This window comes from Hemiscyllium ocellatum, chromosome 17 (genome assembly GCF_020745735.1).
Source record: "Hemiscyllium ocellatum isolate sHemOce1 chromosome 17, sHemOce1.pat.X.cur, whole genome shotgun sequence".
Classification (NCBI taxonomy): domain Eukaryota; kingdom Metazoa; phylum Chordata; class Chondrichthyes; order Orectolobiformes; family Hemiscylliidae; genus Hemiscyllium; species Hemiscyllium ocellatum.
In genome coordinates this window covers 12779357-12805947 of record NC_083417.1, presented here as the reverse complement: position 1 = coordinate 12805947, position 26591 = coordinate 12779357, and the positions used below count along the sequence as shown (strand labels likewise).

At 41.3% G+C, this 26591-nt stretch overlaps 1 protein-coding gene across 2 annotated transcripts in view; it reads right to left on the bottom strand.

The window, feature by feature from the left end:
• The window catches only part of si:dkey-234i14.6 (uncharacterized), a 111819-nt gene extending 97715 nt beyond the window's left edge, over positions 1–14104 (bottom strand). Inside the window, exon 1 of one of the 2 annotated variants that reach the window (XM_060837579.1) lies at positions 13230–14104. In XM_060837579.1, the coding sequence (XP_060693562.1) occupies positions 13230–13712 (483 nt within the window). In that variant the 5' untranslated portion in view covers positions 13713–14104. The remainder of the gene's footprint in view (positions 1–13229) is intronic. The other variant, XM_060837578.1, reaches the window with a different exon arrangement.
• Positions 14105–26591: the final 12487 nt, after the last annotated feature.

The window sequence follows — 26591 nt, the reverse complement described above, 5'->3', positions numbered from 1 at the left end:
TGTAAATTCCAGAATGGGAAGACTCAGGTCATAAAAGAAAAGGCGTTCAGAAAAAACAAAAATCAAAGTTCATAAATACAATAACGTGACAACTACTAGGGAACATTCCTTCTTGTTAGCAGTTAAAATACACAGGAATGTGTTCCAGCAAATAGGAGTGTGAAACTTTATTTCCTGTACTTCATCTTATTCTATCAGATTGCCAGAGGAGTGTGCATCATTCTATTTAATATCATAAGCTTAGGGAACACAGTTTACTTCACTAGATGAAGAAAACTATTCCTTCAAATGTAGAGAAAAGAAATCTAGGGGTATCAGCCACAAACTCCACAAATGTGAAACGATAAAAGATCATTGATAACCCATCGGTCAGAACTAGAAAATCATACTCGCTAGTCCTGACCAGTAAATATCACTCAATCAAGAACAAAGAATGTGCTGACCTCAGAGCTTTCATAAGTTGATGATAATTGTAGATAGGCTTTCAGGTTTTCTATTGCAGAGAGAGAGTAATGCTAACACACGGGAGAGATGCACGACAGACAGCAGTGCAGATATCATCTGAAGTAATGGTAGGTTGAACTAAGGTTATGGAAACATTACTGGTATAATTGGTTTCAGGAGAATTAATGCAAAGCAATTTGGGTTTTTTTTAAAAAAGAAAATAACTTTATGTTTAAGAGATTGATTCATTGTCACATGTACCAAAGTGCAGTGAAAAGCATTGTTCATAAGCAGTACAGGCAGATCATTGTAAGAAAGAATGTACAGATCAAACAGACAGAGGCAGACAGGTTACATTGCACAGGGAGTGCACTAGGTAACAGCAGTGTTAGCAAAATCAGTATTATTTGAGGTAAAAGAATCCATTCAGTTTAATAACAGCTGGGAAGAAGCGGTTCCTGAAGCTGCTGGTGCAGGTGTTCAGGCTTCTGTATCTTCTGCCTCACGAAAGAGATTGTAGGAGATCATGGCCATGTGCAATGGATCTTTGACAATGTTGGCAGCTTTGCCGTGGCAGTGAGCCATGTAAGTGGAGTCCATGGATAGAAGATTGGCTTCTGTGATGGTCTGGGCTGTGTACACAACCTTCTGTAGTTTCTTGCCGATCTGGGCACAGCAGTTGCCGTACCAGTTATGCACCTGGACAGTATGCTCTCCATGGTGCATCTGCAGACGTTGGTGAGGACATGGACATGCCAAATTTCCTGAGCTGCCCGAAGAAAAGGAGGCATTGTTGTGCCTTCTTAACCATCACATCTGTGTGGGAAATCCATGACAGATTGTCATATACTGTCACTCTGAGGAATTTGACACTCTCCACTCTCTCAACTTCTGCTCCATTGATGTAAATGGGTGGGGTGGGGGTGGGTCATGTTCTCGTCCTTTCTTTCTTAAGTCAATAATCAGTTCTTTAGTTTTGTCAACATTGAAAGAGAGGTTCTTCTCATTGCACCAAGTCACCAAGCCCTCTAGCTCCCTTCTGTATTTCACTTTTAGGTATCTGTCCCACCAGGATGGTGTCATCAGTGAACTTACGAATAGTATTAGTTTGGAATGTGGCAAGTCATTGGGCAGAGAGGGAATACAGTCAGGGGCGGAGGACACATCCTGGGGGGGGGGGGGGGGGGGGGGGGGGGGGGGGGCTCCAGTATTGAGTGTTATTGTGAAGTAGGTCCTTGTGCCCAACATGTTTTCTCATTCAGAAGTTTATTTATTCCAGCCAAATGAGATCAGTCTCAAGCACTACCTATAACATTATACTGACTGTCAGTTTGCTCACTTCCCTCAGTTTGAGTATCAGAAAACTACACTCAAATACATGTTTCCCCATACAAATAATCCTTTATCCTTTTCATTCTTGGAAACCCAAGACTAACCACCTCTCCTAAACAGATGATCCCTATCATCCCTTAGCAACCTTGAAGCCAGAGACCAGCATTTAAAGGCATTCTCCAACATGATTTTTCAACATGTATCTTTTCAGTAATATTCAAGTTTTGTGCTATGAGCAATGGTTTAAATCCACAGTGATGGATGGACCTCTCGGGGCTGAATGGATAGTGATGGATGGACCTCTCGGGGCTGACCTTTTAGGTAAATATAGCTCTGGAAAAAAACCACAAAATCTTCTGAAAATATATATGCTGGATCAGAGCACAGATTTCTATTGGAATAAAATATAATTGCTCAGTAGGACTTGACCATACAATCGACTCCTCTTCCCCCTCAGATGGGCAGGTTCTAGTTTTACCTAAATTATCTCAGGAACTTTTATTTTTGTAAACTTTGATCCATAAAACAACATACAAGGCTCTGGTGCTTCAGTCAAGTTAATGAGGATGGAACATACTCTTGGATGTGTCTCATTTGAGGAATAAAATACATTTTCATCAATTATGTCACCCAGAAGATTTGCCCAGGTATATCTTGTATACAAAAAGCAAGTTAAATCCAACCCAGCCAATTACCACCCCATCTGTCAACTCTCAATCATCAGTAAAGTGATAGAAGGGGTCATCAACAGTGCTATCAAGCAGCACCTGCTCAGTGACGCCCAGCTTGGATTCCACCAAGGCCACTCAGCTCCTGACCTTATTATAGCCTTGGTTCAAACATGGGCAAAAAGCTGAATTCCAGAGGTGCGATGAGGTGAGTGTAACAGCCCTTGACATCAATGCTGCATTCACCCAAGTGAAGCAGCCTTAACAAAATATGTATCAATGGGTTTCGGGGCAAACTCTCCACTGACAGGACTCATACCTGGCACACAGGAAAATGGTAGTGATTGTTGGAGGGCAGTCATCTCAGCAGTTCCTCAGGGTAGATTCGTAGGCCCAACCATCTTCAGTCGCTCCATCAAATGACCTTAATCCATCATACGGTCAAAAAAGGAGGATGTCTGCCAATGATTGCACACTATTCAGCACCATTTGCGACTCCTCAGATATTGAAATAGTCCAGGACCAAAGCAAGATCTGGACAACATCCAGGCTTGAACTGACAAGTAACATTTGTGCCACACAAATGCCAGGCTATTACAGCACCAATAAGACACAACCCAGCTATCATCCCTTGAAATTCATTGGTGTTACCATCATTGAATCCCTTATTATCAACATCCTAGGGATTGCCATTGACCAGAAACTCAACTGGACTCACAACACAGTGGCTACAAAAGTAAGTTAAAAGCTAGGAATACTGTGAAGAGTAAATTCTTTCCTGACTCACCAAAGTCTGTCCACCATCTACAAGGAGGAGCAATTGAGGACTGCAGATGGTGGAGATCAAACCCATCTACGAGGCACAAGTCAGGAGAGTGATAGTATATTCCCCACTTGCCTGGATGGGGGCAGCTTCAACAACACTCGAGAAGCTTGACACCATTCAGGACAAAGCAGCCCGCTTGATTAGCGCCTCATCCACAAGCATGCTCAACAAAATCTAAAAGATGCACTGCACAAATGTAAAGATCCCTAGACAGCACCTTCCAACCTTACGCCCCCTTCCATCTGGAAAGACAAGGGCAGCAGATACATTGAAACACCAGCATCTTCAATTTCACCTCCAAGCCACTCACCATCCTGACTTGGAAATATATTGTTGTTCCTTCACTGTCATTGGGTCAAAATCCTGGAATTCCCTCCTGAAGGGCATTGTGCATCAATCCGCAGGTGGATTGTCGCAGTTCACCACCACTTTCTCAAGGGCAACTGGGACAAGTAATAAATGCTGGCCATTCAGCAATGCTCAAAAACAACAAAACAAATAAAAGTTTCAGCACTAGCTACTTCCAGGATACGCAATAATTACTCCAACAACATACCTTGACTGTTATCTTAAAGGCTACTATTGCTGCATCAATAAAACTCTTTGATGCCTTGCAGTCTCAAAGTAGTCAACCCTTAGGACATGATCTGGTGAATGAGTTGAATTTGGAGCTCAGTAACTGCACAAAATCAAGACAGGATGGAAGTCTAAACAGGTTTGGCCTCTACTCACTGGAGTTTAGAATAATGGGAGTTGATCTCATTGAAACAGATGGGAATCTGGAGGGCTTGACAGAGGATGCTTCCCCACATGGGAGAGTCTAGGACCAGACGGCATAGTTCAGTAAAAAAGGAGTACCCATTTAAGACTGAGATGAAGATGAATTTCTTCTGTCAGAAGATATGAAAGTGGCCGTGAGGAGTGCCAGATCTGCTAACTCATCAAGGCCAATCAGATTTCCCATAACTGAACTAATCCCATTTGTCTCCATTTCATCCATACCCTGTACCCTGGGCGGCACGGTGGCACAGTGGAACCAGAGACCCGGGTTCAATTCCTGCCTCAGGCGACTGACTGTGTGGAGTTTGTACGTTCTCCCAGTGTCTGCGTGGGTTTCCTCCAGGTGCTCCGGTTTCCTCCCACAGTCCAAAGACGTGTGGGTTAGGTGAATTGGCCATGCTAAATTGCCCGTAGTGTTAGGTAAAGGGTAAATGTAAGGGTATGGGTGGGTTGACACTTCGGCGGGTCGGTGTGGACTTGTTGGGCTGAAGGGCCTGTTTCCACACTGTAAGTAATCTAATCTAAACTTTTCCTATGCATATACTTGTCCAAATGTCTTTGAAATATTGTAGTTGTACACACCTCTACCATTTCCTCTGGCAGTTCATTCCATCCACACATCAACCTGTGTGTGAAAAAGTTGCCTCTTAGGTCCCTTTTATATCTTTTTCCCTCTCACTTTAAAAACTATGCCCTCTATATATGGACTACTCTATTCTGGAGTAAAGGCCTTGGCTATTCACTTATTTGTGCCCCTCATGATTTTATAAAACCTCTATAAAGTCACCTCTCAGTCTCCCACACTCCAAGGAAAGAAAGTCCCAACCTATCCTTACAAATCAAACCATCCAGTCTCAGTAATACCTTGCATACTTTTTCTGTACCTTTCTAGTTTAACAATGCCCTTCCTAGAGTAATCAGAATTGTACGTAGTATTCTAAAAGTGGCCTGACAAATATCCTGTACAACTGCAATGCAGTGTCCTAACTCCTATACTCAATGCTCTGACCAAGGAAGGCTAGTGTGCCAAACACCTTCACCATCCTGTCTATCTGTGGCCCCACTTTCAAATGAACTATGCAACTGCACCCCAAGGTCTTCGTTCGGCAACATTTCTCAGGACCCTACCGTTAACTGTTTAAAACTTGTCCTATTTTGCCTTATCAAATGGCAACACTTTGTATTTATCGAAATTGAGCTCCATTTGTCACTCCTCGACCCTTTAGGCCATCTGATCACAATCTCCTTGTATTCGGAGATAAATTGGTGGTATAGTGGACAGTGAAGTTTTGGTGTCATCCATAAGCTTACCAACTATACTTACTACATTCTCATCCAAATCATTGATAAGTGATGAACAGTTGACCCAGAACTACTTGCGGCACACTGCTGGTCAAAGGCCTCCAGTCAGAATAATAATCCTCTACCACCACCTTCTGACTTTTACCAACAAGCCAATTTTGTATCCAATTGGCTAACCTATCCAGGCTGCCATGTGATATAAATTTACAAACCAGTCTACCATATTGGAACTTGTCAAAGACCTTACTAAAGTCCATGTAGACAATATCTGCCTCTCTGCCTTCATAGTCACCTCTTCAAAAACAATCAAATTTGAGAGACATGATTTCCCATGCACAAAGCCATGCTGATTATCCCTAATCAGTTCTTGCCTTTCCAAATGTTTGCAGATCCTGTCACTCAGATTCCCCTCCAACAATTTACCCAGCACTGGACATCAGGCTCACCAGTTTATAGTTCTCTGGCTTTTCCTTGTGGCCTTATTAAACATGCCACCCTCCAGTCTTCTGGCACCTCATTCATGGCTAATGATACAAATATCACTAAGTGCCCTGCAATCTCTTTTCTAGCTTCCTGCAATGTTCTGAGATACACCTGATCAGAAATGAATCCACTGAATGGTGGTGCAGGCAGGCAGGAAATTGCAAACCTCAAAGAGACTATCCAGATTCTCTTAGTTTAGGGGAGGAGTAGAAGAAAATGGATGAAGGGGACTGACAAGTTTGTAGAATTCATTTAGTTTGCATATCCCACTGAAGTACATCACTGCTAATTAAGTTTCTTGCGAAATATATTTGCTGTTGTAATGCAGGAAACATCAGTTAACTTGCACAAAGCAATATTTCACAAGTCGTAATGTGTCAAAGATCAGGTCATCTGTTTTCATGATGTTGGTCGAGAGAAAAATATTTACCTAAATACCTGGGATACATCTTTGATACTTTTTTTTGAAAGGTGCCATTACACCTTTTAAACTCAGAATGCAACCAGAATCTCAGTTTAATATCTCTCCTGAAAGAAAGTACCTCTGACAATGCAGGCATCAGAATCCCTACAGTGTAAAATCAGGTCATTCAATCCATTGAGTCAACACTGGCCCTCAAAACAGCATCCCACCTACATGCACACCTCTACCTAATTCCTATAACCCCACATTTTCCATGGCTAATCCACCTAGCCTACACAACCCTGGATACTGCAGGGCAATTTACCCTTACCATTCCACCTAACCTGCATACCTGTGGGAGGAAACCAGAGCACCCGGAGGAAACCCAAACAGGCACGAGGAGAATGTACAAACTCCACACAGACAGTTGCCCGAGGGTGGAGTCAAACCCATGTCCCTGACACAGTGAGGCAGCAATGCTAACCACTGAGCCACCTTGCCAACCTCCTTCAATCTAAGCATTTTGCTCAAGTCCCATTTAACACAAATTTCTGACTCTGTGCTGGTTACCAACTGAGTCACAGATGAAAGTTGAGGCAAATATGTTGATCATATTAAAGTGAGGGTGCCAGGTAACCATGTTGTAGTATATAGAAGATTAACCACGATTGATTTAAACCCTGCAGGAAGAGAGTCTGCAGACACTGTGTAAACCTGAACTGGTTATTTACACTGTACACAAAATTGTTGGCCAATGAGAAATAACCATGACTTTCTCCACCTCCAGACCCTGAATAATGAATTAACTACTTATTCAGGGAAATGCTACCATTCCTATTAACCAATTACCTTCCGAGGGAAAAAAGACATGGTTACAGCTTAATATTCCAGCAGTGTTGCTTGGGAAAACATATTCAGAGTAATTTACTTTAGCAAAGGCAACTTTATTTTGAGAACAAGAGATCAACAATGGGGAACATCAGCAAGAAGAGGTAGTGATTTAATAGTTAAATAACACTAGATCCACAAGCTCCTTTTACAATTCTAATTTTAAGAAGAGGGAAGACCAGAAGCAATAAGAGGAGTGGCATTCTTACAAAATTCTAAAAAGAAAATGAAAAAGAATGCAGGATATTTGAAGTACATTAGTCAATGATATAATTTGAAATAAACATTCCATACACTAGGCGGCCAATTCATAGACATCCAACTTACGAATGAGATTCCACGTTAATATGCAAACATTTGTTCATCCTTATGAATGTTTATTTTACATTGTACAGTGTTGTCTTCCGTTCTGTTTTGCAAATAACGTATGACTGGACCCCAGAATGGAACCAGTTTGTAACCCAGGGACTGCTTGTTACATGCACATATATACACACACAAAAAATGTAGTCATAATTATAAAAGGAAGGGAAAATGTAGGAGGCAATGTGAGCAACAATGGCACAAAGGACCAGTTTTTTTTTTAAGAAAGAAGAGGAGTACTGTTCAGCAGAAAAATTAAATGAGCACCTCTTTCCCTCTTCAGTTAGTGCTTGGAGTTTTGTCCATTTAAGGGCATAAACACAGCCATTCTTCAACATCTTATCTAACAGAAAAGAGGGAAGGTCAGAAAAGAGGGAAGATACAAAAAAAGACGCTTGCAGGACACTGCTACAGAAAACTCAGGGGAGGTGAATGCAGCAGCATTTGTATCAAGCATCAGCCTTGATTCAATAGTAGAGTGTGCCTCTGATTTAGTAGATGGTGGGTAGAAAGCCAACTCCCAACATTCAATTATATAATCCAAGTTGATTCATTTTGATGTACTGCTGAATTGTCAGAGACGTTACACTTAAGCTGAAATTGTTAAGCCAGGATTAGATCAGAAAAGTCAAACTGGAAGAGCAAAACGCATCTTAGCTCAACACTCACTTACTCAAGTGAACAAAATAAATACTTAGCCTTTCATCCCTTTCACTGAATGTCAAATCTTGCTAACAAAGACAGTTAACTCTACAAATCATTTCAAATGGAGAATGTAAAAGGCACTATATCAATACAACATCCTTCCTGGAGGCTTCTTGTAAAATTAATTGGAGCCACATCCAAGCTACTGAGAAACAATATGTTCTGAGAATGTTTAGAACATTAAAAGAATAGCACTGGTTACATGAAAAGTGCCAATTTATCATACTCCCCATAATCGGACACTCAATATCCATAAATTGCAAGCCTCACTGTTACCCAAACAAAATATTGGAAAAGTGCAGGGCACAGGCAATATTGTGGATCAAAACGATAAGTCAAAACTCATATTAAACTTTAAACTGACCCACTGAACATTTCACAGCATGCCAATTTTGTTAAGTTTTTTTTCTTCATACTTTGAGTAAGTGACCAGATAATGATTTGGAGATTCCGGTGTTGGACTGGTGTATACAAAGTTAAAAATCACAACACTAGGTTGTAGTCCAAGAGGTTTAATTGAAAGCGTTAGCTTTCGGAGCACTGCTCCTGATCACAACCACCTGATGAAGGAGCAGCGCTCTGAAAGCTAGTGCTTCCAATTAAATCTGTTGGACTATAACCTGGTGTTGTATGATTTTTAACTTTGACCTGATAATGGCACAGTGAGTTCAATGAGACTTCTGGGACCTTGGTGAATGTTCAAAGCAACAGGCTCTCTCCTGAACTAATCTGAGTTTTAAGAAGAAAAGTAGCAGGATTAATGGATAGTAAATGGACACAATGAACAACAAACTGATGAGATAATGGAAAGCGAAAGATAGAAAATTAGATATTTCATTAATCTGAAGTGTTCAGGAATGATAATTTTGGCCCCTTATAGTTTTAAAATTCTCATTCACATTTTTTTGAAATCTCATCACAGCCTCACCCCTTCCACCTTCCTAACCTTAGATATGAATTGCTCATATATCCGGTGTTTTGAGCATCACCTATTTGAATCGTTCAAACTTTGGCTGCTGCACACAGCTGTCCAAATCCCAAACTCTGGAAATGTCTTCACTGTATGTCTGCACCCATCTTTCTTCCTTCAGCCATTCCCCAAAATCTCTTTAAACTGCTCAATGTAGATCAAGATCCCATTTTGCTTTATAAAACATTGAATTGCCTTCAAAAATTTTGTTACTATAAAACATTTCAGACCATGAAGTCTGTGCTCCATTTATTATGCCTTCTCACCCACATCCATGTCTTGTTCACATTGGCTTGCTCTAGAGTGGGCCTACCTTCTGCTGTTCGTACCTATTCTCCAATCATGTCCTTCTCTACAACCATCATCACTGCCTTCGTCTTTTGCTCTGGAATCTTACCGTCTGTTCACTTACTCAACCCCCTTCACAAATAACATTAAAAAGACATCATTTTTCAGCCCTGTTCAAACTCGACTTAATATTAACATTGTTTCTTTCCCCATAGAGATCACGGTTATACCGCACTTTGTTTTTATCCCAGTGTCCATAATCCTTTGCTTTCATAATATTATCAATGTTTATCTAGGCTGAGGTGGTTGAATGACTTGTGAAAACTTAAATTTAATCAAAAAAGGGTTCTCATGTTGCAATAAGCCTAATGCATGTCGAATCCATAATTGCAAGAATATCTTTAAATTCTTGGGGAATTGGACAAATAGTTCCCCTCTTTGCAAATTGCCCAGCAATGTACGGAGAACTTAACTCAGTCTCTTTCTCATCACAAATCGATGAGTTACTTCCCTGCAAACAGCTAACACATTAAGCCCACTTTATTTTCTCAAAATGTTCTGCGTTATTTTGTATTTCGAGCCCCACTCTTCTTTTTTCTCCCCCTTATACCCACCTAGCTTTCTCTACTTCAAAAGGGTCCATAGATTATGAATATAACATTCTCTGGAGCAATTCAATTAATGATAAGCAATAATACAGGAACAATGCACAATTTACTAACAGCTTGCTATAATCATGTAGCAAGTATATCAGCAATAGTTTTGTTCATGGATGTGGCTGTTGCTGGAAAGACCAATATTTGATGCCCATCTCTATTTGCCGTTGAGAAAGGGTCTTGCGATATCTTCCTGAACCACTACCAATCATATTCCCAGAATGTTGTGTCATGCCTTCAAGGCATTAAAAAAGGATTTTATTTTCAAAAAGCTGTCTTGCTGGATTTAGAGTGTGAAAGTGGATGAGGGGTTCAGCAATTTTTAGAAATCTTCAAAGCTAACCTTTCACTGTTGGAGAATTCCACAGCTATAATTGCAGAGGCAATGTAGGCACAACTAGACAATGGAGGGCACAGACTTTTCATCTTTAATCCTGAACTGAAGAAGGAAGAGTCAGAAAACATTGTTATGCCTACAGTGGTGCTCGAAGCCACTGATAATGTAACTGTTTTGATGTCTTGCATCAAAACAATCAAGCTAGCCGTACTGATTAGTTCTGGAGCCATGTCATGTGGCTGATCTTTAAATAGCATTAATTACTTTTCTGAGGCCATGTCAGTCTGCTTTCAGCATTGGAACAGGAAAAAGCAGGCAGCTATATGCTCAGTATAAGCCTGCCTTTAGTATCACCATTATTGAAACCTGATTTCTGGGAAGAATCCTGTATTGATCTGAAAAAGGAACTAACTTCTAATCTAAAGAATCACTCTGCATATTCTTCAAAAGGACCAAAGTTCCCACAAGTAAAAAAGGAATTCTGCAGAATCAGTCAAGAACTAATCACTGGACATTGATTTATTGGACTGGAATTCATGCAAAGAAAGGCTTATATCTCTGATTAAAGTTATTCCTGAGTGTAATTTATTTTCATTTCTCCCTTGTATGTATGTTGCAATTACTGTCTGAGGTTGAGAGTACATTAATAAATCCTATTTGAATTCTAAACAACTTGCTGTGGGTCATTTTGAAATAGGAGTGGAGTTTGGAAGAAATATTCCCTGTTGAGAATAAGCTGTGATAAGTTTAAAGATTAAAACACACCTCTGTTTACAGTTAAAAGATGACTACTGTAAGATAAATCTAATTCACTGCTACCCCTTATCTGTAGCAACTGGAGAAGGAACTTCCAGGCTGAGACACTGAAGCAGAGATTAGTTCAAATTGCTCATGATAAATGCAAATATTGTCAAAGTTAACTGTTCAAAAGGTTAACTTCAACAAAGGTGGATTACAAAGTTTACTAACAGAAGATGCTAGTAGATTTATCATTGCACATCAAAAGCAAGTTAGGTTTTTGAACCAGGAGACAGGAAAGCTAGTCTTACAGCCCAGCTCAAACAAAACAGGAAAAGCAATTCCCATTCTGTAAAATCACTTCGAGTCATAGAGATGTACAGCATGGAAACAGACCCTTCTGTCCAATCCGTCCACGCCGACCAGATATCCCAACCCAATCTAGTCCCACCTGCCAGCACCTGGCCCATATCCCTCCAAACCCTTCCTATTCATATACTCATCCAAATGCCTCTTAAATGTTGCAATTGTACCAGCCTCCACCACTTCCTCTGGCAGTTCATTCCATACACGTACCACCCTCTGCGTGAAAATGTTGCCTCTGACGTCTCTTTTATATCTTTCCCTTCTCACCCTAAACCTATGCCCTCTAGTTCTGGACTCGCCGACCCCATGGAAAAGATTTTGTCTATTTATCCTATCCATGCCCGTCTTAATTTTGTAAACTTCTATAAGGTCACCCCTCATCCTCCGACACTCCAGGGAAAACAGCCCCAGCCTGTTCAGCCTCTCCTTATAGCTCAAATCTTGCAATCCACTTTCCTTTTATATACAGATCCTATACCAGCTCCAGGTTTAAAATAGATTTTAGATGATCCAATGATTGGGCTAGTGCTGATGAACAAGACAAGATAATGGGTTAGTCATGCTTTTGTGGTCAAAATCAGTCTTCCTAAAACAAAGCATTCAACCAAGTTAAACAAACACAATGCTGGAAAAAGCACAATAGGTTAGTCCTGGAGAAGGGTCCTGCCTAAACATTGACTCTGTTGCTCCTCAGATGCTACCTGGCCTGCTGTGCTTTTTCCAGCGTCACACTTCATCAAAAGTTTAAAAAAATCACACAACTTCAGGTTATAGTCCAACAGGTTTGTGTGGAAGCATTAAATTTTGGAGTGCCACTCCTTATCAACTCGGACTCTCCAACATCTGCAGTCCTCACTTTGTCGTAATGTATTCAGCAGCCAAGGAATGAATGTGATTTACTGTTACCAAACGTCGAATTCTCTATTCCTGAGATGCTGCCTGGCCTGCTGTGCTTTGACCAGCAACACATTTTCAGCTGTGATCTCCAGCATCTGCAGACCTCATTTTTTACTGTTACCAATGCTGAACATGACCAGTAAAAACTGGGAGCAGAAGTCAGATAATTTAGTTTCCCCGTTCATGGGCAGTGGTTGTCATTGGTTAAGACGTCATTTATTGCCTATCCCCCAGTTGCCTCTTTCCCAGATCATTGCAGTCCTTGAGGTCGACAGTATAGGGCCCTTGGGCAGAACAAAAGTGTCTGGTTAGGCAGAAGTGGGTACTGCAGATACTGGAGATTAGAGTGGTGCTGGAAAAGCACAGCAGGTCAGGCAGCATCCGAGAAGCAGGAAAATCGACGTTTCGGGCAAAAGCTGTTCATCAGGAATGAATCCTGATAAAGGTCTTTTGCCTAAAACGTCGATTTTCCTGCTCCTCCAATGCTGCCTGACCTGCTGTGCTTTTCCAGCACCAAAGTATCTGGCTCCCTATTGGTGACTATGAAGCCCACTTATTTTTAAAGAAAAGCTTAACTTCAATGGGGGAATTCTGCAAGAAAGTTTTTTTTTGGGGGGGGGGGGGTGATCAGAAACAGCCAGCTGGTAATAGAACATGGGGCAGACACTAACTTTGTTGACAGGTAAAGATCTCATTTACTCACCCCCAACCAAGTAATTACACACTAGCTCCGGCGCAGTAAGTTACCCCCTCACCCTAAGAAGGTGTAAAGTAGCCCCTCACCTTGGTCCCCAGCAGGATCTGGATGTCCATCTCCTGCTTCTTCTTTTCCAGCAGGCTGAGCAGGTATTCCTGGAAGACGCCGACCTTGGTGAAGAAGTGCTCGTTGTGCCAGCACCCTTCCATGTTGTCAAAATCGACGCCGAGCCCGAGCAGGAAGCGGACGCTGCCGGGGTCCAGAGCGATCTGCTGCGGTCTGGCCAGGAGGGCGGTCCGGCCGCGCTCCTCCAGCAGGACCAGGCGCTGCACTTTGCCGGAGCGGGCGGCGATCAGAGCTGCGGTCAGCCCCACCGGACCCGAGCCCACTATCAGCACCCTGACCCGGGCTCTCCATTGCCGGTAGCCGTCGACACTCACTTTGAGCAGCACGTAGACCAGCACCGCCACTAAAGTGCTCAAGGCTGTGTCATACGCCAGAGTCTGGTATTCCTCCATCGCTGGTTTGGTTACATTGAACCAGCTCTTGTTAATATCAGCGCATGGCATGTCATGTCATTGCCAATATTCCCCCCGGGGGCTATTGGTGGGCAAGCTCTCTCCCCAGTCGCTCCATTTCTGCACTGCTCAGTACTCTCTCTGGTCCTGAGCAGCCTCCCGAATGAAGGGGACAGGCTAAAACTCTCACTCCCGCCAACAAACGTCAACTCTGCAGACTCCAGCCACAAACACAAGCTGACGCATGTACAAACCCTCAAAAAAAAACTTTCAATGGGCAGCTTCCGCACATTCAAACTCAAGGCACGGAAAGAGAGAGAGAGGGGGAAAAAAACACAAATTCTCAACAAATTTCAAGCGATCGATTGGCAGAATCAAATCAAACACGTCTTTCCCCACGTCAAACCGTGAAGTCAGACCATTGAGGAATTTTAATTACAACTCCCGCGGTTCGCCCCTTGTCTGTGTGTGTGTGTGTGTTTCTACCGAATCATCATTTCATTTATCCCAAAGCTCTGATGCAATTCACGTTTCGTTTTGTTTTCCCTCAGGAGGGGTTTTGCTTTTTTTTTAAAAAAAGCATTTGCTCTCGTGGACCTTTCTCCCCGGTTGACGCCAAATTCATTCGGGATTCTTAATGAATCCGAATCGCTTCCAATTTGCGCCACTTGAACCAGCCTCTGGTGTTGCAACTCAGCGGCAGAGCCAGGACAGCAAGAAATGCAGAAACGGCGGATCGTTTCGGAAAGGAAACTTCAATTCTGCGTTCAGCCCAAAGATCAGGCTGGCTTGCCAAGTCATGCCGATTTGTTTGTATTGGGATTCCACTGCGTTTGTTTACACATCAACTAAATGTTCCATAAATTCTTATGCTGCCACTCTGATCCGTGTGCGGCAGGTTTTGTGGATTCCTATTGGCACCCCTGCCAATGTAATATTGTGTGATCCCACACGGATTGCAATTATACCGCGGGTTACCTGGTGTACTATTCAGGAGAAAGTGTGAATAGAATTGGAGGGAGAGCTCCTGTAATACAGGCTGGTTTCCCTATGGCTGAGCCGGTAGACCTTGTGTTCAAATCCCTTCCACCCCCTCACCCCAGCTCGCTCCAGAGGCGTCTAATAACATCCCTCAGAAAGTTGACTAAAAGTACTTAAAGCAAGGGTTAGAGAGGTGCACCCCAGACACCAGGAAACCCAGGAACTTTCACCCTCTTGTCCCTCCCTCATTGATTAAGGGAGCTAACTCTTTGGCAATTTGATCACTTAAACACAATTGACTTAATTGCAAGATTGTGATTTTCTTTCTATTCATTCATGAGACTTGACCGACAATGGCCAGCGCAGCATTTACAGCCCATTTCTATCAGGAAGTTGGTGGTGAATGGCCTTCTTGAACCATTACATTGGGGTGTAGAGCCACCCGCAATGCTACTGTGGAGGATGTTCCAGGTTTGGCACCCAGCCACACTGAGGGAATGATGACATGTTTTCCCATTCTGGAGAGTGAGTGGCCTGAAGGGAAAATCGCTGGTGGTGGTGTTCCCACGTACCTGCTGCCTTTGCCATTCTATCTGGTAGACATACACCACGGAAACAGACCCTATTGTCTAATTCGTCCATGCTGACCAGATTTCCTAAATTAATCTAATTCCATTTGCCAGCATTTGACCCATATCCCTTTAAACCCTTCCTACTCATATACCCATCCAGATGCCTTTTAAATGCTGTAATTGTACCAGCCTCCACCACTTCCCCGGCAGCTCATTCCATTACACACACCACCCTCTGATCAATCCCATTGTTTAACTTTCTGTCTTGCAAAGCTATCTCAAGGCTGACAAGTTAAACTGTTGAGGCTAATCTCCCTGAATCTTCTTCTGGCTACCTTTTAAGACATTGAAAAAGGACTATTAGATTTTTTTGTGAAGAGAAGGATAGTTTATCAAAATTTCCTGACCAACATTTATTCTTCAACCAACATATTAAACATAGATGATTTGGTCATTTTAATGGTGTTGTATGTGGGAGCTTTCAATATGTAAATTGGCTGCTGTTTCCTGCATGACAACAGTGTCTACATTTCAAACATTACTCCATCATTTATAAAGACCTGAAATAAAAACATGAAAAGCTAGCAGTAATTAGCTGGTCTGACAGCATCTGTGAGAGAAACAAGGCTTAATGTTTCAGATCTATCATCTTTCGTCCATTCAGAAACATGATGGACTTGAAACATGAAGTGTTTTGCTCTCTGTGAGCATTATTAGTCCTAACGTACAGTATTGGAAGCAATTTTGCACAATCCTAAATTAAACAAATATATTCAATTTGAAGTTAGCAATGCTGATTTTTTTTAAACTTATGGTTGTTTTTATTGTATATTATGTGTTGAAAATTATGACGGATTTCAGTAAATGGACAAGGAGAAATTGTCTTCACTGACAGGAGGTTCATGGATGACATTGATTTTATTTACTTGATTCCTTTATTTTCCTAATTTATTTCTATTATTCATAATAGTGAACTTTTCATTTGTTTACTTTTCTAATGCTTTTCCCTGAAGAGTGTGTTCTAAGTGGCAACTTGTAAACTTTTCACTGACCTCATTTGAATACACATGACAATAAAGCTAATTCTCAGACTCTGGTGGAGAATATTGCTTTCAGATAAATGGTAAGTGTGGGGCAGGGGGACAAGAAAGAGAGGTATATGTTCAAAGTGACTTTCTTTAAATCATTCACAAGACACAGATATCATTAGCTAGGCCAGCATTTATTTCCCATTCCTAATTGCCCAGAGGGCAGTTAAGAGTCAACCACATTGCTGTGGGTCTGGAGTCACATGTAGACCAGACCAGGTAAGGGTGGCAGTTTCTTTCCCTCAAGGACATTAGTGGACTAGACATGTTTTTCCACTGACAATCAGCACTGGTTTCATAGTCATCATTAAACTTTTAATTCCAGATTTCTTTAATTGAATTCAAATTCCACATCCAGCCATGGCAGGATTCAAACCCTGGTCCCCAAAGCATTCCCTGGGTATCTGAGTTAATAAACCAGTGATATTATCATGAGGTCATCAACTCCTCAATGGCACACAAAGCAAAAGAGCAAAGAGCAATGGAAGAGCAGGAACTTTCCATAACAAATTGGATAAATCCTAGAAAAGAAGAAACAGGGCAATGAAATGAATTAGATCACTCTGAGTATGTGAGTGGGAACAGAGGCCACAAAGAGAGACTATTGATAGGATACACAAAGAGTGATGTAATTTTGCATACAGCAGGATATTTTACCAGATGCGACAATGTTCATGCTATTTTCTGTAAGGTGAGAAGTTTGATGGGGATATCATGGTATTGAAATATCCAACAGACACTTATTTCGGTTCACTATTAGATACAGACATTACATTCATAGGGACACAAGTGGGCTGGCTCTGATTAACAAGATGATTGCAACAGAGCAGCATGATTCAAGTCATCCTGGGGTAAGATGAGAATGAGCCCCTTATGCCCTTCGGTTACATACTATGGTATAGTGATGATATCATGAGCACGTCTCTTAAAGTATAATGGCATACTGACCGTGAGTAACACAACAAAGGAAACTTTCCAAGAGGAGCTGCTCAATGAGTGGTTGGAGTGAGGCACTTGGAAGAAGAGATGCTGAGAGGGAGGTAGTGTAAGAAGTGTTTGAGAAGAGACCTTAGAGTGCAGGTTCATAGTTCCTTGAAAGTAGAGTCACAGGTAGATAGGATAGTGAAGAAGGTGTTTGGTATGCTTTCCTTTATTGGTCCAAGGATTAAGTATAGGAGTTGAGAGGTCATGTTGCGGTGTACAGGACATTGGTTAGGCCACTTTTGGAATATTAGGTGCAATTCTGGTCTCCCACCTATTGGAAGGATGTTGTGAAATTTGAAAGTGTTCATAAAAGATTCAGTAGGATGTTGCCAGTGTTTGAGGATTTGAGCTATATGGAGAGGCTGAATAGGATGGGGCTGTTTTCCCTGGAGCAGTGGAAGCTGAGGGGTGATCTAATACAGGTTTACAAAATCATGAGGGTCATGGGTAGGATAAATCGACAAAGTCTTTTCTCTGGTGTGGGGGAGTCCAGGACTGGAGGGCATAGGTTTAGGGTGAGAGGATAAGATATAAAAGGGAACTAAGGAGCAGAGGGTGGTGTGCGAATTGAATGAGCTGCCAAAGGAAGTAGTGGAGGCTGGTGCTTCTGGATGGACATATGAATAGGAAGGCTATAGAGGGATATGGACCAAGTGCTGGCAAATGGGATTAGATTAGGTTAGGATTTCTGGTCGGCGTGGATGAGTTGGATCAAAGGGTCTGTTTCTGTGCTGTACTTCTCTATGACTCCATGATTCTGAGAGGTGTGCATGTGGTGGGAAAGAGAGGCTAATTACCATGTGTGTTTACAGTAGGTGGATGGAAGTTTCACCAAGAAATATGGAGACATTGACAAACCCATCAGTACCCAAACTAATAGCATTTTTACAAAGTAATTTAAAACTTAAACATTTTCAAACTTCTCTGATACATTGTGGTTATTCATCCATCTTAATTGCCTGAGCTTTAATTATATCCTGAATCTTATTGTGCTGAGTTACTGTAGTTCTCTTTTCACTGGAATCTGAGGTCACATGATCCTCAAGTAGTGAAATGACATCACTTTGGAAAATAGATCAAGAAGAATTGGACAAAGCTTTATCTGTCCCACTGCTACCCAGTGACTCCAGTTGAAAAGTTCATTTCTGTGGACATAATCTGTAAAACAGAGCCTTGACTTGCTGAGACCTCCTATGGTTGAACTGCTTACGAATATTCATCACAAGTTGAGTCCACTTCATACCAACGGCTCCTTGCATCTGTGGAAGACAGATTCAAGCACAACTCAGAAAATTTGGAAGAGGAAGGAACAGATAATCGAAGGGAGTCATCAGCTATAGCATGAATTTTATGAAAAGAGATTAAAGTTCGGAGTATAAGTAGACGGAGAGATAGAGTTAATGTTTCAATAACATAGATATATACTGGAAGCCACTGGATTGGAGAAATTCACTATTTCTCTCTTCGCAGATGCTGCCAGACCTGCTGAGTTTTTCTAGCATTTTATTTATTTGTTTCAGCTTTATGGAATCTGCAGTATTTTGATTTTTTTTATTAATACTGTCATGTGTTGTTTTCAAAAATGTTGTGATGTGTAGTTCAATGCATTATTTACCTTTTTATTGTATCAATCATTTTAATTTATGGAACTGATCTTTCATGTTAATGAATGTAAACAGAATGTACCTATATTAACATCTCACTGAATCCTTACAACTATAGATTTTAATGTTAAAAGGACTGCAGATGCTGGAATTCAGAAACAAAAACAGAAATTGCTGGCAAAACTCAACATGTTTGGCAGCATCTGTGGAGAGAGAAACAGAGTGAATGTTTTTGGTCCAGTGCAGCTTCTTCAGAACCCATGTAGATCTTAAGGTACAGTCCGTTGTGAGAGAAAAAAATGGGAAGATGGAAGCAAAAGGACTTTCCTTGGCAAAGCTTGAATTGCTAACATTATGAAGATTGAAATCACAACTACTATTACTGCAATGATTTTGAGAGCCCATTGCTGTCAATATGAAATATTAAGAGGACACTGGTATCACTGTGAAGCTGTCACATGTTATGCTTTGTATTAGATTCCCTACAGTGTGGAAACAGGCCCTTTGGCCCAACAAGTCCACACCAACCCTCCAAAGAGTAACCCACCTAGACCCATTCCCCTACATTTACCCCTGCACCGAACACTACAGGCAGTTTAGCATGGCCAATTCACCTAACCTGCACATCTTTGGACTGTGGGAGGAAACCGGAGCACCCGGAGGAAACCCAAGCAGACATGGAGAGAATGTGCAAACTCCACACAGACAGTTGCCCGAGGGGGGAATTGAACCTGGGTCCTGGTGCTGTGAGGCAGCAGTGCTAACCACTGAGCCACCGTGCTGCCCCAACAAATATGCAACTAGGCACAGGTGGGGATTGAACCCACACTCTTTGGTTTATGAGACCAATGCCTTACCATTTGGCCACGATGACCACTATGACGATCTGGAAAGATGTTATTCTCATCATTCGTGATTGAGAATGACACTGTCCATATTGTAGTTTTTGCATTGTGACAAGTAAGTGATGCTATCCACAACAGAATGACATAACTCACATAAGTGACTGTGACAATGAGGTACTGGTCATGGACCGAGTTGGACAAGTTCAGAAGTCTCACAACACAAGCTTGTAGTCCAACAGGTTTATTTGAAATCACAAGCTTTCTGAGTGGAGCCTCTTTGTCAGATGAAGTCTTCACCTGACAAAGGTCAGCACTCTGAAAGCTTGTGATTTCAAATAAACCTGTTGGACTATAACCTGGTGTCATGTGACATCCAAACTTGACTGTGATGAGTTTGAAGAATACGCAGAGAGGACAGTCCAGTGGGGTTATTTTTGATTATTGTAGTGAAGATGCAGCACAGTCACATCAGGCCAATTGACCTTTCTCTAGCTGTAAAGTTCCAAAAAATGTTCAGAGAAAGCAAAAAACAAAAAACTATCCCATAAGATGGTATTGCAATCTTGATTCAGTGAAAGATGTAATAACATGAGCCCTCAACATGTAAATGTAAGATATCTCTGTTCACAATTTAGATGGAAACGCAAACCCCTTTAAGATAAACTGGGCAATGAGATCTTTGTCATGATGGACCAAGTAATTTCAAGCAGCCATCTAAACATCATTTCTACAAAGAGTACTTTACAGTCCAAATGTCCATTCTTATCCATTTGTGCACGAACCTGCACAGCATGTGGAAACTGTCAGTTTTATTAGGACTGCCTCTCAGATATTGATTGATCTAGTGAATTCAGCGATGATTTATCTCCTCATATCTGAGACCATACAAAACTCTATATTCCACTTTGAAGGTTCAGCTTCTTGTACATTGCATCATTTACTGGAGAGAACTGGGGTGGCACAGTGGTTAGCACTGCTGCCTCACAGCGCCAGAGACCCGGGTTCAATTCCCGCCTCAGGCAACTCTCTGTGTGGAGTTTGCACATTCTCCCCATGTCTGCGTGGGTTTCTGCTGGGTTTCCGGTTTCCTCCCACAATCCAAAAATGTGCAGGTTAGGTGAATTGGCCATGCTAAATTGCCCGTAGTGTTAGGTGATGGGGTAAGTGTAGGAGTATGGGTCTGGGTGGTATACGCTTCAGTGGATCGGTGTGGACTTGTTGGGCCGAAGGGCTTGTTTCCACACTGTAAGTAATCTAAATCTAAAACATTCCTGATTGATGTAAAATCCATGGTTGGGGGCATTGTGAAAAGAGACCACAGTTATTGAGATAGAAACAAGTGTAGGTAACTATTGGAAGCATAACTTTGAAGAAAACCACAACTCGATAGAAGGGCCAGGGTTGAAAATGCTGAATCATTCTCCTTATCAGCATAGGAAGAATATAATTTGCATTTCTGCAGTGACTTTCATGACTTCGGTTATCCTGAAACATATCAGAACCAATGGCGTTCTTGTAAAGTGTGTTTACCGTTGTAATGTAGGAAGAGTGACAGGTAGCTCATGCACAGATTGCTTCCACAACCATCAAAGTGATAATGCCCTGATAATCTGTATTAGTGAAACTGGAGTAAGATGTCTGGCTTCCAGCCACAGACTACCGCAGAAGACCTAGCTCTTTTCTTCTGCAACACAGATCTGTAAACCTGTGATTTTTCTATGGATTTGACGCAATTACTAATTTAAGCCTTGTTATAGATGAAAAGACATACACGTCATCTTGCACTGGAGTGTCTCTCGGCAAAAATAGCTCTATAAATCATACAGCCAGCACAATATCTTTCCCAGAGCTGAGGACTGTAAAGATTTCACTGCAAACAAATCTGAATGTGGAAGCAGGTAACACACTGAGAGCAACAATAACTTATACAAATATAACATAATAAATGAGACTAAGGTATAAAATTAACAATAGTTTGGTTTTAATATTGGCACTTTAATCAAGAAACACCTTTGCGCCTAAAGGCTGAATTATTGCAACTCATCTAAACATCATAAAATTCAGACTTGACTAAGCAATCTAGTATAAAACATAGGAACACGTGACAATCATGTAATAACAAAAATAACCAAACAAATACAGAAGGTAACAGGGAAGTGATGGACAGGATATTGAAAGAAGTAATATTGAGTTAAAATTACAGGCAAATTCACACTTCCTACATTACAGGTAATGACATAATTGATTTAATTGTGTGAGTGCTTAACTGAGGAACAAACTGTTTAATGAATACATTTACAGCCTTCTAGGATTGACAATATGTTAAAGAAAAAGATATTAGGGTTGGTAACAATAATGTCTCTTAGTGTCCATGAGGGCCTGTCTATAATTACAGGGGCATCCAAATTATTCACATGTTGGTTGGATGGCAATAAGTCCTTAAACGTCTATGATTTCATTAAAATCCAGTAAAAAGGATAAATGTTATTGAGGCTGTGATCAATTTTACAGAATTTTATTCCGTCTCCAGATCAATATTTCTCAGCTTGTTCACAGCTGAAGTAGTGTTGGGTCCACCATGTTTTTAGACTCCATCTACATGACTCGCTGCCATGGAAAGGTCACCAATATCATCAAAGGCTCATTGCACCCAAGTAGTAATCTCCTACAACCTCTTCCATCAGGCAAAAGCCTGAGCACCAGAAGCAGCATGTTCAGGACCAGCTTCTTCCCAGCCATTATTAGACTAATTAGTAGATTCTCTCGCCTCAATAAGCAATGTAACCCTTATATCTCTGCTTCAGTCTTTTTGATCTGTACATCCTTGCTTACTATGATCTGCCTGGGCTGCTTATAAAGAAAACTTTTCACTGTACTTTGGTAAACAAGACAATACGTGAATAAATCAAATAATCAAAATCAATCAATCAATAGATTTCGAGGCTCGTTTAAAGATATGTTTGACCATGGAAGGAATTCCCCTCGGTTCTTGGCTATGAAAGGTTCTGTGATAGGTACCATGCAGTGATGGATTATTTAATATACCACGAAATAAATTCAATTTTTGCTTTGAGCTCCAATCGTTGAAACACAGAATGAATATGGATTTGGACTAATTTACATTTGTGAATCTTTCTTTAAACTTGCCCTTTGACAGGATACCCAGTACCCACATGAGAGAACATTAAAAACATCAGAACTGGCAGCAGCAGCGAGTCATATGACCCCTCTATCCTCCTTTGCTGTTCAACTTCCATTCCATTTTCTCAACTGTTCCCCACAAACTCCCCCCGAATTCAAAAATTGACTGATAGCAGTTAAAAATACCCCCAATAACTGAGCATTCAGACCCTCTGATGTCAGAATTTTTAAGACATACAAGATTAGAAAGTGAAGAAACTTCTCCCCATATTTGTCATAAATGGTCAATCTTTTACTTGGTACTATATCTCCAGCTCCCAGTTTTTCATCCATGGTGAACAACTATCCACTATCTATCATGACAATCCCTCTGAGAAAAATGTTTTATGTTTCAATGAGATGTCCCCACAGTCTTCTAAACTCTGGTGAGCCTAATGAACTTATTCTCAATTTCTTGGAGGATAACCCTCTAATCCCAGGAATCAATCCAAGTAACCCCTTCTATAAGAAGCTTAACTTTCTATCTGTATAGAGCCCAAAACTTTCCACAGTATGTAGCTGTGGGCTCACCAAAGCCCTGTATTACAGCAGAGAGACTTTGTTATTCTTGTACACCACAACCACTTCCAGTATATGAAAACATGCCATTTACCTTGCTGTTTGCTTACTGTAACTGCATGTTAGCTTACTGTGTGTCGTGCACACAGAAACCCAAAAAGGCATAAATTCTAATTGTTAGCCGTTATTTCAAAAATATGTTGTTCTTTGATTTATCTTGCCAACGTAAATAACCTTACATTTCCCCGTATTATCTGTCACCTACTTGATCACTAAGTTAATCTCTCTATATCACTTTGCACTCTTTGGGCTCTCTCACAGTTTGCTTTCTTATTAACCTTACATAACAACAAACTTGGTTAGGATACACTCAATCCCTTCTATGAAGCCATTAACTATATATTGATAAAACTGAGGAGCTGTTCCTGGTAACTGCCTGGTAATCTGGAAGTGATCCATGTACTACTTCTCTGATTCCATGCTTTTGTGTATTTTAACCAATCCTCTGTCCAGATTGGTGTCTCAGCCCTAAACATATGAACATCTGGATGCAGGTTTGCTCGCTGAGCTGAAAGGTTCATTTCCACACGTTTCATTACCTTACTAGGTAATATCTTCAGTAGACCTCATGCAAAGCAATGCTGAAAATTCCTGCTTTCTATTTATATGTTTGGGTTTCTTTGAGTTGGTGATGTCATTTCCTGTGATGATGTTATTTTCTGTGGTGAAGTCACTTCCTGTTTGTTTTCTCAGGGGGTGGTAGATGGGGTCTAACTCGATGTGTTTGTAGATAGAATTCCAGTTGGAATGCCATGCTTCTAGGAATTCTCGTGCATGTCTTTGTTTGGCTTGTCCTTGGATGGGTGTGTTGTTCCAGTTGAAGTGGTGTTCTTCCTCATCCATACGTGAGGATACTAGTGAGAGAGAGTCAAGTCATTTTGTGGCTAGTTGGTGTTCATGTATCCTGGTGGCTAGTTTTCTGCCTGTTTGTCCAATGTAGTGTTTGTTACAGTCCTTGCACGGTATTTTGTAAATGACATTAGTTTTGCTCATTGTCTGTATAGGGGTCTTTCAAGTTCATTAGCTGCTGTTTTAGTGTGTTGGTGGGTTTGTGGGCTACCATGATGCCAAGGGGTCTGAGTAGGCTGGCAGTCATTTCTGAGGTGTCTTTGATGTAGGGGAGAGGAACTAGGGTTTCTGGGCGTGTTTTGTCTGCTTGTTTGGGCTTGTTGTTGAGAAATCGGTGGACGGTGTTCACTGGGTACCCATTCTTTTTGAATACACAGTATAGGTGATTTTTCTCTGCTCTGCATAGTTCCTCTGTGCTGCAGTGTGTGTTGGCTCATTGAAATAATGTTTCTGATGCAGCTTCGTTTGTGGGTGTTGGGATGATTGCTTTATGTAGTTCAATACTTGGTCTGTATGTGTTGTTTTTCTATAGGCGCTGGTTTGAAGTTCCTCATTGGCTGTTTGCTCTATTGTGACATCTAGAAATGGCAATTTATTGTTGTTTTCCTCCTGTTTGGTGAATTTTATGCCTGTAAGGATATTATTGATGGCCTTGAAGGTCTCCTCTAACTTGTTTCGTTTAGTGATGACAAAGGTGTCATCCACATAGCGGACAGAATGTTTGGGTTGGATGGTTGGCAGAGCTGTTTGTTCAAGTCTCTGCATTACTGCGTCTTCTAAGAACCCTGATATCGGAGATCCCATTGGTGTTCCATTGGTTTGTCTGTAAGTTTTGTTGTTGAAGGTGAAGTGGGTGGTAAGGCATCGGTCCGCTGACTTGATGATATTGTCTTTGTTGATGAAGATGTTACCTAGTCAGGTAAGGAAATGTCTGGAAATGAACCTTTCAGCTCAGCGAGCATGGCTACATCCAAAACCTCAACTTGAGCTACAAATCTTCCCAAAACTCAGTATGAACATCTATTTGGCGCAGCATCTTTTGTGTGGCAATATATTGAATGCCTGCTGAAATTCTAAATATATTACATCTACTGATTATCCACCTTGCGAGTTACGTCTTCAAAAACTTTTAATAGGTTTGTTAAAAAATAATTTTTTTTCTCTAAAACTATGAGAATTTGCTTCATCATATTATAGTTTTCTATATTCCCTGTCAATTGCTGTTTTATAACAGATTCCCCCATTCTTCTGGTGACTGACTTCTGGCTAACGGTCTATATTTCCATATCCCTCCTTTTCTAAGACTGAAACTATGGTTGAGGAGAGGACCCATTAATCTTTTTTTCATTAGTTCATTCTTTGGTTGTGGAATTCATTGGCAAAGCCATCCAGAATTATCCTTAGGAAAGTGACAGTGAGCTGCTTCCCTGAACCATTGAAGTCAATGCAACAATGTTGCATAATAAGAAGGATGTGGAAGCTTTGGAAAGGGTGCAGAGGAGATTTACTAGGCTGTTGCCTGATATGGAAGGAATGTCTTACGAGGAAAGGCTGAGGGCCTTGAGGCTGTTCTCGTTAAAGAGAAGAAAGTTGAGAGGTGGCTTAATAGAGACATACAAGATAATCAGAGGGTTAGAAAGGGTGGACAGGGAGAGCCTCTTTCTAAGTATGGGAACGGCAAACACAAGGGGACTGAACTTTAAAGTGAGGGGAGATAGGTATAAGACAGATGTCAGAGGTAGTTTCTTTACTCAGAGAGTATGGGATGTTTTGCCTGCAACGGTAGTAGATTCGCCAAGTTTAAGTGCATTTAAGTCGTATTGGACAGGCATATGGACGTACATGGATAGTGTAGGTGGGATGGGCTTCAGATTAGTATGACAGGGTGGCACAACATCGAGGGCTGAAGGGCCTGTACCGCACTGTAATGTTCTATGTTCCATGTTCTATAATGTTAACAATGATTTTAGGCTTCTCCAAATGACTAAGAAGGCATTGAGGTATATTTCCAGGTCAGGACTGTCTCTGACTTGCAGAGGAACTTGGTAGAACTTGGACCAGTGCTATTCGCATTTACTTTTTTGCTCTTTTCTATATAGCTGGTAGAGATTTGAAAAGGTGCTGTCCAAGGAAAGTTGGTGCCTTGTTGAAATCCATGTTGCAGGTGATATACACTGCAGCCATGATGTAACATTAGTGGGGGGACAGAATTTGGGAGATTTGATAAAGTGCCGGTTATGCAGGCTGT